At 36.4% G+C, this 15,350-nt stretch overlaps 2 protein-coding genes across 2 annotated transcripts; both read left to right on the top strand.

Moving 5' to 3' along the window:
* The first annotated feature begins 7,975 nt into the window (after nt 1–7,975).
* On the top strand, nt 7,976–9,106 carry LOC144838231 (uncharacterized). Its single transcript, XM_078693583.1, is given in 1 exon segment — nt 7,976–9,106. A coding segment is annotated over 1 exon segment (1,131 nt).
* Nucleotides 9,107–13,787: 4,681 nt separating this feature from the next.
* On the top strand, nt 13,788–14,914 carry LOC144838230 (uncharacterized). Its single transcript, XM_078693582.1, has 4 exons — nt 13,788–14,150; nt 14,255–14,331; nt 14,435–14,580; nt 14,873–14,914. Exons 1-4 carry the CDS (start codon nt 13,873–13,875, stop codon nt 14,912–14,914), a joined length of 543 nt encoding a protein of 180 aa, XP_078549708.1. The 5' UTR covers nt 13,788–13,872.
* The last annotated feature ends 436 nt before the right edge of the window (nt 14,915–15,350 follow it).

Here is a 15,350-nt window from a genome sequence, read left to right as displayed (position 1 = left end):
TGACAAATGTTCTTTTTAGGTGGGGATACCAGAATGGAGAGTCCGGGGCATACAGCCAAATTCGGATCATAGATGGACATGTTGTGATTGTTGTATGTTACAACAGGAAAAAAAGGATGCAGCAACACAAATGGACAGGTTTAGGCTCTGAACAAGCCATCAAATTAGCCGAACCACCAGCATCCCAATAACAACATTTACAGAATTGCCAACAATAAACTTTTCACACAGCAATGACAAATCAAGTGTGGAATGTCACAGGAAAGGATAGAGGAAATTCATGCTAGAAGTATCCGACTTGAAGAAGATGTGAGTAAAATAAAAGTGGCACTAGTCATCATCTGCCTTAAGATTACAGGGAGAAGGTGTACTTTATAATCTAGATTTTTATGAAAATGTAGGAGTTGGAATTAAAACTTGAAATAAAGAATTGTAATTAAAACTTGAAATAAAGAGTTGTAATTAAAACTTCGAAAATTTCTGTGAAGGTCTGGAAGACCAGAATTGCAGAAAACTGATTTAGAAATTTAATTTTACACAACTTCCTTAAAGAGAATGAAGAAATGATCACCACCACCGTAACAATGGAAACTGGCAAGCAGATTAAAGAGAAAGGCACCACGGTCTAAGCGGATGGGATGAACATGTCACCAGTCAAACTTAGACAGAATAAATAATTACAATTACACAAAGATGTAGGGTGTGTCAGGAAAGGAGAGAGTGGTACAGGTCTCTATAGCTTTAAATCCATTGAGACCAACCATACTGTTTGTCACATGCAAAATTGACTTTGGACAACCTAATGCACAGATATTGCAATTAACATTAGACCTAGCATGTATGTTTATTTCACTTTGATAGTAAATACTCGTATTTTTCCTAGGCACCCTGTTATCTGCAATAATAGGCAATCGGGAAACAAAAAACCAAGGTTTTGGTAAAAAAAGAAAAGCACAAAGTTATGGTGACACCTCATGGACCAAAGGTAATCTGTTTGGCAAATCCTGAAATGGAACATGCGCCAACCATGGCCGAAAAGCATGCGTTGGCAGATGCTGATCTTGGTGAAAAGGTTATGTCAATCAAGCATTCTAATATGTCACCATCCAAGCTGAAGGAAGTAATGATGGAGGTTTTTCCAAAGCTTACAGAAGGTGGTGGCTATGAGCTGCTTTCATGCTCCGGCAACAATAGGGTTTTAGTCCCAATAAGTACACAATTTTTTAACCATATATTTTATAAACTGTAAACAATGTTAAAGGGTTAAAAAAATATGAAATATAATTGTTTGTCCCTTAAACAATAAAAGTTTCATTTATTATAAGCGCGTGGTGAAGCAGAAAGAAGCTGTGGCGATATGACCCTGTGTTACAGAGTAGGAAATGATTATGCATTTGAACCGTACACTGTTCGTTCTGCAGATAGTACTTTAAAAAAAGAACATCAACAACAGGCTAAGCTGTAGCCACCAAGGCCTAGCAGGTTGGATACAACCGAATGGTGCCATTGTGGCAATTGTAGGCATATGCTGTAGGAATGTTGCTGTTGTCACGCGGCAGGTGAATTTACAAGGAAGAGAGTAAATGACCTGGAATGTATTGCATTAACAGAATGTTTTAAGAAAATTTGCCTAGACCAGGAAGTTTTAGAGGTTGTGTTTTCTTCTAGGAGGTTAACTGTTAGGCGAGAACTTTAATATTTTTATAGACTTACTGCAAGCTAATAAAGAGTGGAACAGAGGTAACTGCATACAGCATAAAGGCAACTGATGGTAGACTCGGTAGTGGAAAATGGAAAAAAAATAAAACATTCACAATTTATTTGAACATTTCTTATTATTAAATAACAATTTATGAACAATCCCAGAAGACGAATGATACGATTGAGGACTTCTTATTATCTACTTATTATTATCCTCCAGTCGTCGGAGTTGATCCTCCAGTCGTTGGAGTTGATCCTCCAGTCGTCGGAGTTGATCCTCCAGTCGTAGAAGTTGATCCTCCAGTCATCAGGAAATGATGGATGTGTTCAACAGAACACATTGGTTTTTTCGTTACACCAATTGTGGTTGATCTGCATGAATTCAACATCTAATAAATTCTGACCGTAATAAAAACTGTCAGAACGGAAATGCAAAGACTTGTTCAGTGAAAGATGTTAGCTTTGATGGAATTGGGTCTTTCCAGAAAATTGTCATTGAAAGATCACAGAGACAATCAATCTTTACAGTAACCCAAGCAAAACTGAATTTAGTCTTTTCAATAAAATGATGAAGCAGTTTTTAGAGGCTATTAGTATTAGTATCATCAATTTTTAAAATAATTTGAAATCGATATAACAGAGGAAAGAAGAGACAGGCAATGGAGAGACATACGAGGATGATGCTAAAAGCTATGACACATCGATGTATTCATTAGCCATTGACTTGAGTTCAAATCCCAGTTTCTAATGCCAAGTAACTACCGTATTTAATACGGTATTTTTTTAATAGCGTATATATATACGGTATATTTCTGGAAGCGGAAATGGCGGTCACAAAAAAATACCGTATTTTGTATACATATTTTCCCCACCAAATTTGTGGATAAAATACAGTATTTACAAATCTTTACCGTATTTTCTGTACCCTTTTCTGCTGCCAATAAAAAAAGCCCTATATTTTTTTACCTGTGACATGAAGTCAACATCGTGTTGTGATTTGATTTTATGTATAGTATATAGGTTTATTCGGCGAAAATGTGGAGCGAAGACGTTATGGTATTTACTATAAATTTGTGAGGGGAAGTTAAAATTTCCGGACAACTAAAAGGCAATAAAAGGGACAACCACCTTTATAAAGACATTTCTAACAAAATAAAGCAGGATTATTGAATAGACTTGTCTCCAAAGCAAGTAAACTCAAAGCTAAGAGCCTGCGAAAGCAGTACAACATGGCAAAAAAAATAACTCGGAGTCTGGGAGGGACAGAATTGCTTGTCCCCATTACGAGGTTTTGGACAGAATATTAGAAGATCGGGCCATACAGTAGCTGCCCCTCATTACCTAATGGATCAGAACCAGGTACAAAGTAGTAGAAAGTGAGGTGTAAAACTAAAAATAAAGCAGAATTACGGAATAGGTCTCTAAAACAAGTAAACTCAAAGCTGAAGAGCCTGCGAAAGCCGTACAACATTGCAAAAAAATAACTAAGTGGAAAGCGGAAAATATGTGGAGATCGAGATTTGAGTGGGAAATTCCACGAGAGTGGAGTTACAGTGTGCACGCTCAGTATACTTGGGTCAAACACAGACTTCCGGCTCATGTACAGTTTAGGTAAAAGGATGAATTTTAACATGATCACCCAAGTATTTTTTTAGCAGAAACGGGTTACTAAAAAATATGGTATAGAATATACCGTATTTTATACTGTATTTTTATACCATATTTTAAGCAGTTGCAGCAGAAACAGGCCCTATGAATGAGCAACTAGATAGATGCTGCATCTGCAAACGGATTCACTTTTTTTTACTGCATCCAATCAAAAGTGGCTGAAAAACTGCAGAAAGAACTACATGACTGTGCTTTGAAAATAAAGTCACAAGCAGCGGAAATACAATACAATTTTCTCTGTGTACAGTAGGTAGGACTGAACCACATGTGCAAATCAAACTATCGCCAAATACCAAGCTCAGCTATGAATATAATAAATGGGTCCAAAAAAGAGAAAGTACAGAAGAACAGGGAAAAGTTGTTTAGTCATTAAATTAAATATAACTTTTTTTTATTTGTAAATCATGAGCCCACGAGATATGATATTTGTAAAATGTAAAATAGGATATTTTTGAGAAATGGTGTATTCAAATATAATAAAAATAATTTTTAATCACTCATTTGGATAATTTTTGCACACTTTATGTTTCATCTGAATTTCCATATTGATAAACATAAAAAGGTCTTTTGAAACCTTTTAAAAGAGTATGGTATATTTGTTTCTTTTTCTATTCCATTTCTTTCTGTTTATATTTTGGTAAAACTGTTGTCACTAACCTGTTGTTTTGTGTGTTATCATACTTTACCAAAATTAAGTCACTCTGATGTTATAGCTAAACAATGATTTTGACTTGACTTTCGAGGCATGTTATTTAACACGATTGACCACTAAATATCTGTTATTCAAATGCTTCTGGGGAGTCCGAAAGAGATAACTTCCAGCTAACATTCTTCCAGTATATATATATTATCATATACCATCTGTATGGTAGTCACTTTTTGATTTCTTTCTTTCACAATCCATTTTATCCACTTCTTTTTCATGACATGTCTGGATTAATTTCAACTCAATCTCGTCATAACCCTTGCATATTTGTGAACTACTCAGTCTGGATTTCAATAGACGTTTATAAACTTTCTCATCCAATCTCATCTGCTCTGTTGCATTCAGTTATTATGTTGTTGTACAGTAACACTTATTATTGTGTAATTTAAGTTTATTTCCAGTGTACAATATTTTTACACATATCTCCTCATAAGTTGCCTTAGTGCGAGGTTAGATTTCAGTTGCTCATAAGCATTGTTGCCATGCAACATCCTTATTCACTTGCTCTTTTGCTTGAAGAAATTCCTTGTAAATTGTTAATCAGCATATGGATTTTTTTTTTAGGAATGTTATCATTTTTGGAAAAAATCACTGGGACTCAGATGTATTCAAACAACAGATAGAAGAGGCTGGTTAACATCAATTAATAATCTAACAGTGTTAGCTATAACATCAGGTTAAACACATTGGGTAATTAACAATTCATTTAAAAAAAATAAAGAGTGACCTCTGACTTCTGTACAAGACTGTTCAATTTGTGTTCCAAAGACCATAGGTGGTCTACATTACACATTGCTATCACCATGGAGGTTAGCGCATACGAAAGCCTTCTAAGAAAGACAAAAAAGCCAAGTTTATTGCTAAAAGCACTGATGTCAGTTATTTTTACTGAAAAGGAAATGGCGAATTGGCAAATAAGAAGCCATTGTGTCCAAAAACAAAAAACCACATCAACCATCCTACAGGAGCAGAAGCAGTTTGGCGCTGCTGGCTTTAAGCTGAGAGAAGACGAGCTCACAGAAACAATTAATAGCAAATGCAGATATTACACTTTTAAATTAAAAAACCACCATGAAATGAGGAAATTCTTGGTTACTATTACCAATAATCATTGGTGGGGGTCACTCATGTTTATGAGCCATAAGATGCCTTTGCTGCATGTAAAGACTTGCCAAATGGAGAGGTTCTTCAGATATTGATGTTAGGCATTTCATCATCATTAGTATACAGGTGCAATCTGATATAGAATCATCTTGTGCAACCTTTCTTAATTAGAATCAACTTCCTGGCGGGAAATACTGTAAATAGATTTACAGGTATTGATGATCATTATAGGAATATCATCGCATTAGAAATTTAGTTGTAATAATATCACGACAGTTTAAAAAGGATAACACAGTTTGCTTTCAGGCAACCGACATGTCATCTTGTGCAACCATCTTTCATAACAGAAAGGCGTGGGAAATGGGCCCGGCGCATCGTGTGAAGTCGGAACAAAAAGAAAAAAGATAGAGAAATTTCTAAAACATCTGTATCCTCGAGACACATTCAAGACAGAGAGAGTATTTGGATTACTGACCATTACATAAAGTGAGCTTCGAATGCCAGTTTCAGTATGTGAAAAGTAACATAATGCATAAATGCAATAAGACGTCGGAATGGCTTTCAAAAAAATCAGATAAGGAAGAATTACTTTCAAAGGCCTGAATGCTTGGTTTGCGAATCAAACAAATTGATGCAGAAAGACCACAAACCTTAGCAGAAGATAAGAAGCAGCACATAGATGACAATCGCAAAGGCATGGTGGAAAAAGCTGATAGAGCTAGGTTGTTAAATGAAAACACGCTAAACGACTTGATGCAGTATGGAGAGCTGCGGCAGGACAAGTATGAATTCGAATTTGGAGGTGCTAGCAACAAAGAAGAAAGAAACTAATGACGGCTATAAAAATACTAACAAATTAATGTTTCTTTTTCTTATTTTTAACACTTGCATACATACATATTAAAAAAAAAATCATGTGACACTGAAAAGGCGCGCAAAGTTACGTATGTTTACTTTGCGTATGCTCCTTCACAACCTTACTTTTCGCGTTTTGATGAACAAGTTTTATTATATCACTGCTAAATATGCTCTGCTGTAAGAAGGACTCGACCAACATCGTCCATGTGGTAAGTTAAGTCAAATTATTTAGTTCCACATCATATACTACTATTTAAGATAGATAATTAACTGTAATTTGTCGTTAAAAGAAATGTTTGATTCTTAGCCTCGATCCATCCCCCGGCGCACCAACACATATCGTGTGACGTCGCAATAAAAACAAAAAAGATCGAGAAATTTCTAAAACATCTGTATCCTCGAGACACATTCATTCAAGACAGTAGTCTTAATTAGGAAATACATGTTGACACAATCTCAATCCCTCCTGATAGTGGTTCAGCTTACCGTTATACCAGGTATATACTAGGTACACTGTAGATATCTGCCATACATGTTCCACAACGAACCGGACAGTGAGACGCATCCTACCAGGTTGAACAGATCCCTTCGCTCCCCTGTGTTTTTTATGGAAAAGATTAACAACATTAGTGCAAAGAGCCACTGGGAGAGATAAGCCCCTCTAGAAAGGTAAACAACACCACCAGCTATGAGTTAAAAGAACATGTACAAGTAATAATATTAGTGGTGAGAGAGTATTTGGATTACTGACCATTACAGCTCCGAACTCCGAAACAGTTTGAGTTGTGTGGAAAGTAAGATAGTGATGCAATAAGACGTTGGAATGGCTTTCAAAAAAATCAGATTTAAGGAAGATTACTTTCAAAGGCCAGAATGCTTGTTTGTGAAACAAACAAATTGATGCAGAAAGAACACAAACCTTAGCAGAAGATAAGAAGCAGCACATAGATGACAATCACAAAGGCATGGTGGAAAAAGCTGATAGAGCTAGGCTGTTAAATGAAAACATACTAAACGACTTGATGCAGTATGGAGAGCTGCGGCAGGACAAGTATGAATTCCAATTTGGAGGTGCTAGGAACGAAGAAGAAACAAGAGTTGCTTTAGTGAGAACTATTCAAAGGTCACATGTATTATAGATTGCACAGAAATCTTTGTTCAGCGTACAAAGGACTTATGCAGCGTGCACAAACCTATTCCAATACAAAGCATACTTACATACTTATTTAAAAAAAATTGACATGACCTCACTTCATCTCAGTATACAGTATAATATTTTTTTAAAGTAATTGCTATTAATGATTTCATTTCAACCAGGAAAAATAAAGTTTCAGGCACTTGTCAAATCATGATAATAGTTGAAGTTGCGTAATCATGTGCCATTGAAAAGGCGCGCAAAGTTACTTGGTTACGTATGTTTACTTTGCGTATGCTGCTCCTTCACAACCTTACTTTTCGGGTTTTGATTAACACGGTTTATTGTATCTATAAGTATAAAATATGCTCTGTTGTAAGAAGGACTCGACCAGCGTTGTCTACGTGGTAAGTTAAATCAAATTATTTAGTTCCAGTTCATATACTACTATTTAAGTTTGATAATTAACTGTAATTTGTCGTTTGAAAAGTTTGATTCTTAGCCTCGATCCACACATGGGCCCGGCGCATATTGGAGAAATGGAGGGCGCTGTCACACTGATCGGACGTGCATGATAAATCGGTTAAACATGCCTTTTTAAATCGGCTTATGTTCACATTTAGTAACCATCCAAGAAATTCGACAGTATCGACCAATGTAGAGATGATATACAGAGATGAATTGAGAAGAACACGAACAGGCAGCAAGGTGGCAAACGAGAGACTTACAACATTGTGGAACGAGTACCGCGAGGGGCAACGTAGTGTACATACGTTCGCTAATGTTGGGCTCCAACTCAAGACATGGGCAGGCTGGACCTGGATGATCACACCGCAAAACGTGATAAGGAGCGATACGAAAGGTCACAAAAAAGAACTGAAAAAAAAAAGAAATGTATTGCTGTGGAAGTTTTGTTAGATCTCCAATTAGGTGAGGCTAATATGGAAGATGTTTCTCCTGTAGAAAACATATGTGTCTGTGTTGACATATCAACACCAAACTCTACTATGTGTTGTGCTGACATAGATGTCTTACAGGCCCAGTCACAGGCCTTCTTACAGGAGTCGCCAATAACAGAGTTAACTTTTAAAAATGACAATGAGCGAACTCATTTCTACACAGGGTTGCCTTCATTTGCAGTATTGATGTTGGTTTTTGAACTAGTTAAAAAAAGATTCCCGAGTAGAACATCAGTAAGTCGATTCCAGCAGTTACTAATTGTACTGTTCAAACTTAGACTGAACCTTAGAAATCAGGACATTGCGTACCGATTTCATATAAGTGACTCAACAGTGTCGAGTTTTTAATACGGGACTGGATGCCATGTCTATGCTGAACAAGAGCTTATTGTATGGCCAGAAAGGGAGGTGTTGTGGAAAACCATGCCAATGCAATTTCGAATTGCATTGGAGTCGAAGGTAGCAGTAATAATTGACTGTTTTGAGGTTTTTTGCGAGCGGCCCTCAAGTCTTGAAGCGAGGGCACAACTGTTTTTCAGCTACAAGCACCACAATACAGTAAAGTTTTTAATTGGCTGCACTCCATGCAGGTAAATTTCATATTTGTCTGCAGCATGGGGAGGCAGAGGTACAGATAAGACCATAACATTGACGTCAGATTTTTTTGATTATCTGCTACCTGGGGATGTCATCCTTGCCGACCGAGGTTTTGACATAAAAGATGATGCTGGGTTTTATGGTTGCGAAGCAAAGATTCCTGCTTTTAAGAAGGGAAAACAACAGCTGTCTGCTCTTGAGGTGGAAACCATAAGAAAAATTGCTCATTTACGAATTCATGTGGAGAGGGTCATCGGTGGTGTCCGTCAAAAGTACTCAATTTTAAGTTCAACATTACCAATTGAGTACATGACAACAGACAGTACAGCTCAGGATACGAAAGCATCAGCGCCTCTGCATCATACAGCTTGCTCATAACAGGTGGAAACTTTTCCTCAACCTCTACTGGAACAAATGCCTCACAGTATTTAGGCAAAGTACTCAGGACTACAGATTTTGGTGCAATCAGTGCCAGCTGCTCGACAAGGAATGCAAGCCCTGGGTCATTCATGACATGGAAAGCCGTTGTGCGTGTTTCCACTGATGTTGTAGTAGTTGAAACTGGTGGATCTGGGGTGCCCTCATCAATCGACTCATCTAGTTTTCTTTTTTTGGCCTTTGCTGATGAAACGTCAATTGAAGCCACTGGTTTTTCCACCACATACTTTCGGTTTGGTTCCATCCAATAAGCTTTACTCACTGCAGATAACCCAAGGTGATAACGGTTTCTTAGAAACCGACTGTGAGTGCAACACCTTGAAAAATGAAAAACAATAGTCAATAAAATAATATTAACAACAAATAATATTATTCCTTTACAGACATTATAAAAGATTGCATTGTGTTTATTAATTATACAGTACTATTAATAATTGTTTATTTCAATTAGTCGGTTTCCTGCTTATCAGTAATTAACCATGCTTATCCATCCATGGTCCGGATATAAATTAAAATAACTTCATGGTTGTACCATAAAATAATGGTTTTACATACATAAAAAAGGGCATAGGCTTTTCTCCAAAAAAGGTTATAACTTAATAAAATTATTAAATAAATAAGTAGTAGAATTGTATCCCTTCTATCTAGCTAGGCCCAGTCTTACACAAGGCATAGGCTGTAGGCTACTACTGCTAATAATTACTAGCCTCCTCCTAGTTACTAACTAGGAGGAGGCGGAAGACCTACTACAACAAAGTAAATTCAATATTACTTACATCTCCTCTAACAACTTTAAAATCTGGTCTGTGTGGGGGACAAAAAATGCCCATATCCGACAGAAATCCATTAGCAAATTGATTGTAAGCCTCTGTAGATTTGTAGGCTTGAAAATTTTCAGCTGTGTATGGGCTTGGCGTAGCGATTAAGTATGCCATGATATCCATCGCTGTGAGGTCCGGCAGACTGTCGATTTCGTGCGAAAATTCATCTTTATCAATCAAATATGGGTCTTTTCCAATACCTGATATTTTCTGAAGATATCTTCGACGTTCAGTTGTAGATAAATTATCAGTTATTGTTGATAAAACAATGTTTGGCAACGACGAACTAGCGGTGCCGACTGCCATTGTCTATACGTAAACACACAGTAAACACACTGACCACGCTGTACTCAGAGTTTGCTTGTCTACCAGAAGCAACTCGAGCGGAAAATCATTGACCCGTGACATTTTGTAGTCACCCTATACTACTATAGACTATATTTATATGCTAGAATCAGATAACCTAGATAGAGTCACGTAGCCTACGTCAGTACAGTATAAAAAAAGTTAAAATTCAATTTACCAGTCAGTATTTTGTAATCTATTTTGCTTCTCCCTCAAATCCTCAGTTTCCATATTTTCTTCCTCATCTCCATTTGCTAAAGGCTCAAATTGATTTACAGACTGCATGCGCGAAACTGAGATGACGTCATGGTCATTTTCACGCTTCGGTGAATATCTGCAGTGGGTGGGGCATAGAATAAGATTTTTAAATTCTATTTTTTTAACATTTTTGTCAAACATACACAAAAAATTAAAGCACCCATTTTGTTAAGAATATTAATTATTATGTAATTTTAATATCAGAAACTCAAAATCATATACTCAACTCAAGTTCATCTTTAAGGCATCCTGTAATTGCCGATTTTTCGCTGTTGGATGTGGTTGAAATAAAATAACCCATTTTCAAGCGCACAATTTTTAAAGTTTGATGTGCAAGTGTGTCATTATTTTACATTCCTAATTTATCAAAAATGAAAGAAATACATCATAAAAAGTATAAAGAACGATAATCAAGTGCAAAAGGTATTTCTAAGCTGCGTACGGTCAAAGTGCGCAAAAGCGAGTGCGCAGCGCAAATTTTTTTGAAAAATATGAAATGCTTAAAAATGACAATGTCCAGAAATTGTAGACTAGCCTAGAAAGTTGATTAGAAATTGATTAGAAAATCGGTTAAGCAATGTACCCCTATTAATGGAATAAGCCACGGAGGTCACCATCTAAACAATGCATACAATATATAAACAATGCAAGCAAGCTTGGCGTTCCATACTAAATTCATCCCGGTCAGGTCTAGCCTAGGCCCTACATCTGTAAAGATAGTGTGGGCTTCCTATGCCCCGTTGATCCTTGGACCTTCATACCTGAAACTCTGACCACAAACTAAAGCAACATCCAGGCGTAATTCTTGTAATGTACACGTGAGCCTCTTCCAATTCGTCATGTTCCAGGGTACGCGGTGCGTGATTGGGAATAGGCCTAGACTTCTTGTTTGATGTGTTGTTGTGGACGACTCAAACACAATTGCCGCCCGCCGTGGTGTGGTGGTCAAATGCAGCAGCTGAGCCCGCGTGTGTGTGTTGTTGTGTGGTGGTGGTGGTGCGGTACCCACGTATGTTCGCTCGCTATGCAAAAGCCTGAAATTCGATACTTCCTGGTTACGTCACTCATCAATAGAGGGCGTAAACATACCTTCGTAGTTTCGTTACTTGGCAACGATAAACAAACAATCGCGCCGACGAAAAAGACAATTAAAAGTCGTATAACTACGGTAAGAATTCATAATTTTATTTTTTTTAAATATATGTTTACTTTTAATATAATAATACATACTTAGTGAAATTTTCAAAATTTTTAGTGAGCAAAAACAATTATAAAAAACGATTTTAGTATAGGCATATCAAATTACCAAAAGTATCATTATAAAAACATTAATTAATATACAAGGCATATAATTTCTGTAATAATTAAATTTTCAGAGTTTTTTGTCATTATTCAATTCTAAGATACTATTTATTTATTATCAAATAAAACTTAAAATGCACTCTTGATGTTGAGCCTATTCTAATTTTTTTCTTATTTCAGGTCGATGTTGAAGACTATTTCCTGTACTTTAACAAAATAATACTAGTAATATATTAATATTAGTATAGGCCTCACTGTGTAAAACGTCATTCTTTTATTAAAATTGAATATGGAAAAGCATGTTATAAATCTAAATTACTTGTGTCGTATATGTGGGAACAGGCTAAAACTTTATGCCTCCAGACAAGGAGCCAAGGAAATCAGGCAGTTTGCTTGTTCCAACTTTCAACCACAATTTTCAACTGCTTTAAACATCAACATTTTGCAAGATATTGATGGTGTTCACCCCAAGTATTTCTGTCTGCTGTGCATGGGATATTTGCAAAAAAACAAACCATGCAATGTAACCCAGTGGCAACCCCATCATAGAACAGGCGACTGTAGTACATGTGCCCAATTTGAGACACAGAAAAGTGGCGGTAGACCGAAGAAGAAGAAAAGAGGTTTAGCAACTGAAAGCTATAAAATAAAACATGCAACTACCGTTGCAGTGGAAACACATTTTAAAAACTTAAAGCCTCCGTTTCTTCAGCCAATTTCTGGCTCCTTTCATGTTTCAAGTTCACTTGATAATTTTAAATGTGGTATTTGTAAACTTGTTTCGTCTTTTCCTGTGGTTACATCTTGCCATCACGTTATGTGCAAGTCCTGCATTCAACCGTTGTATATGGATTGTGATACTGTCCAATGTTCTGTATGTAATGTACCTGTGCATTTTTCATGTATTAACGATGTTCAGTCAATCTTTGCTGAATGTTATCTGTCTGTTCCTGTTGTATGTAAAAGATGTCGTACTGTAGTGAAATGTAAATGTATCAGTGACCATGTATGCCTGCCAGACCACTGTTATCTATCATCGCCAACTAACTTAACATCAACGCCAGTCACTCCTCGTGATCAATTACAACAAACGAACCAAATAGATGACATATTAAACCATCCACTTGGTACTCCAGTAACGCCACTGATGGAGGAAGTTGGTCTACACATCCTAAAAGCAAAATTGAAACAGTCGAACAACAACACAACTGAGTTTAGTGTTAAAGGAAAGGTACTTTTTTAATGGTTATTACTGTATAATCAAATTGTTAATTATTACAAAAAACTTAAAACTTAAATTCAATAAAAACTAACAAGTTTACTTAATTTTATTACTAAAAATAACACCAACTATAGAAATGTATTACCTTTTTTCAAAAACCAGAAACTAAAAACAATGGCGATGCCGATACCACGAAAAAGCTCATCTGATGCAGGCTGGAGAACTGTTCACAACAGAAGTAAATTCATCGATGATGTACGGTCGGCAGTAAGTGGAGGAGATTCAGAAGCTCAAAGAGATGATGAGTTTTCTCAATTTAAAAGTCCGATACGTCTTCCAACTGGTGATTTGCTATCTTTAAAAACAAATCTTGGCCTAACATGGAAAAAAAACAGAGAACTGAAATGGTAAATAACAAATCAACATTCTGCAGTATCTGAATCGAACACCCTCAACATTATAGTTTTTAATATTTTATTTTTTTTTTAAAGCTGGCTAAAAAAATATGGTGTCAGCACAGAATGCGAGGCAAAAATGAGGCACCAAAAAAACATCATCATTAACGACAACATCATTTCTGAATACGTCCCTATGGCACATTCCTGCAATGACACAGGGGATACAATCATCCAAAAAACTGCATGTGTTTCTGTTGCAAGTCTCAACAAAAAAATCTGCCAGCAATATGATGAACTAGAAAAGTAGGTTTTTTATTTGCTTTCATTAACAGATTTAATTTAATTACTGAATTTTAAAAAATGAATCAAATAAATATCAATACCTTTTACAGATTAAATCTTCTAACATGGCACGATGGCCACATCCCATCAGATGAGATGTGGGTAAAGATCGGAGGGGACAAGGGTGGTGGAAATTTCAAGCAGATGCTTCAGCTTTGCCATGTACCACGCCCCAATGCCCAAAATAATACAATCATCATCAATTGCTTTGAGGCCACCGATTCCAGTTTTAATTTAAGAACTGGCCTCAAGGATATCTTGCCTCAACTCGAAGAGCTGCAAAATTCCACATTAAGGTAAATATACCATTTATGTGTAAAATTAAAATATTGCACAAAATTGTACAAATATATTTGTGTAAATTAAGACAAATTATTAACTGGCTTCATTTTCTTAATAGGGGAAAACAAGTCAAAGTGTTCGTATTCGGTGACTACGAGTATTTGGCTCGTATATATGGCCTAACGGGTGCAAACGGTAAACAAACAATATATGTATTACAGGTACAGTACTGCAATTATTAGCAATTAATAAATGATGGATATTTGAAAGCAAATGTGTATTAAATTTTGTTTTAAAGGACGACATTACTGCTTGTGGTGCCATGTAACCAAAAAACACAAATCCCAACTCCCAAGGACATTGGACACTCTGAAGAAATACTTGGACAGGTTCAGAGAGGCTGGTGGTAATATTTCAAAAGCAAAGAACTACAATAATAGAGAGGTTTCGCAATCTTACGAATACGATAACGAAAACGGATACGTCACGCACACGTATTCGTTTTCGTAAGCCAGTAAAAATCTGTTTCGCATGGCAACGAAATATTGAGAGCGCCGTCCAAAATATGACTGCGGTAAATTTGAGCGAAGCGCGTGTACGTGTTGCTTGGTGCTTGGCTGCCTAAGGCCTAGCGTAACATCAAAGCGAGTGAGGACTTTAAAAACTGACTGACTCAAAATTTACTTTACTTTACTTTAGTAAATTACTTTCAATAAATCTATAATTATATTATAAGCATGAATCGTTCCTGATTCAAATTCAGAATGTGCAAAAATAGATCAAAAACTATACTCGTTTTGTAGTTACGAATATGACTGGTGATATTCGTCAACACGAATACGCTTTACGAATATGAATTGGGGATCAGCTCAAAAGTTTCACAAATGTGTGACGTATCCGTTTTCGTTATCGTATTCGTAAGGTTGCGAAACCTCCCTAATGTAATTGCCCGCCCTTTGATACAAGTTCCCATTGACCATGTAGGTATTAAAACATTATTTTCTAAAAGCTTGCATGACTCTTAAATTTCATAAAACAAGGTAATTATTTTGCTCCCTCACTTTTTTAAATAGGTATGTCCTCCTGGCTTACATATAAGCCTAGGCTTATATTTAAAAAACTTCAACAGTCTGGAGTCAGCTTGCCAGCAACTGGACGACATCATTTTAAAGTCTACTGATAGTGCATTGCTTCAAAACAGTCTCGAAACTCCT

Source organism: Antedon bifida, chromosome 3 (assembly GCF_963402885.1).
Source record: "Antedon bifida chromosome 3, ecAntBifi1.1, whole genome shotgun sequence".
NCBI classification, from domain to species: Eukaryota; Metazoa; Echinodermata; class Crinoidea; order Comatulida; family Antedonidae; genus Antedon; species Antedon bifida.
The sequence above is the reverse complement of the archived record's forward strand: the minus strand, read 5'-3'. Positions and strand labels throughout refer to the sequence as shown.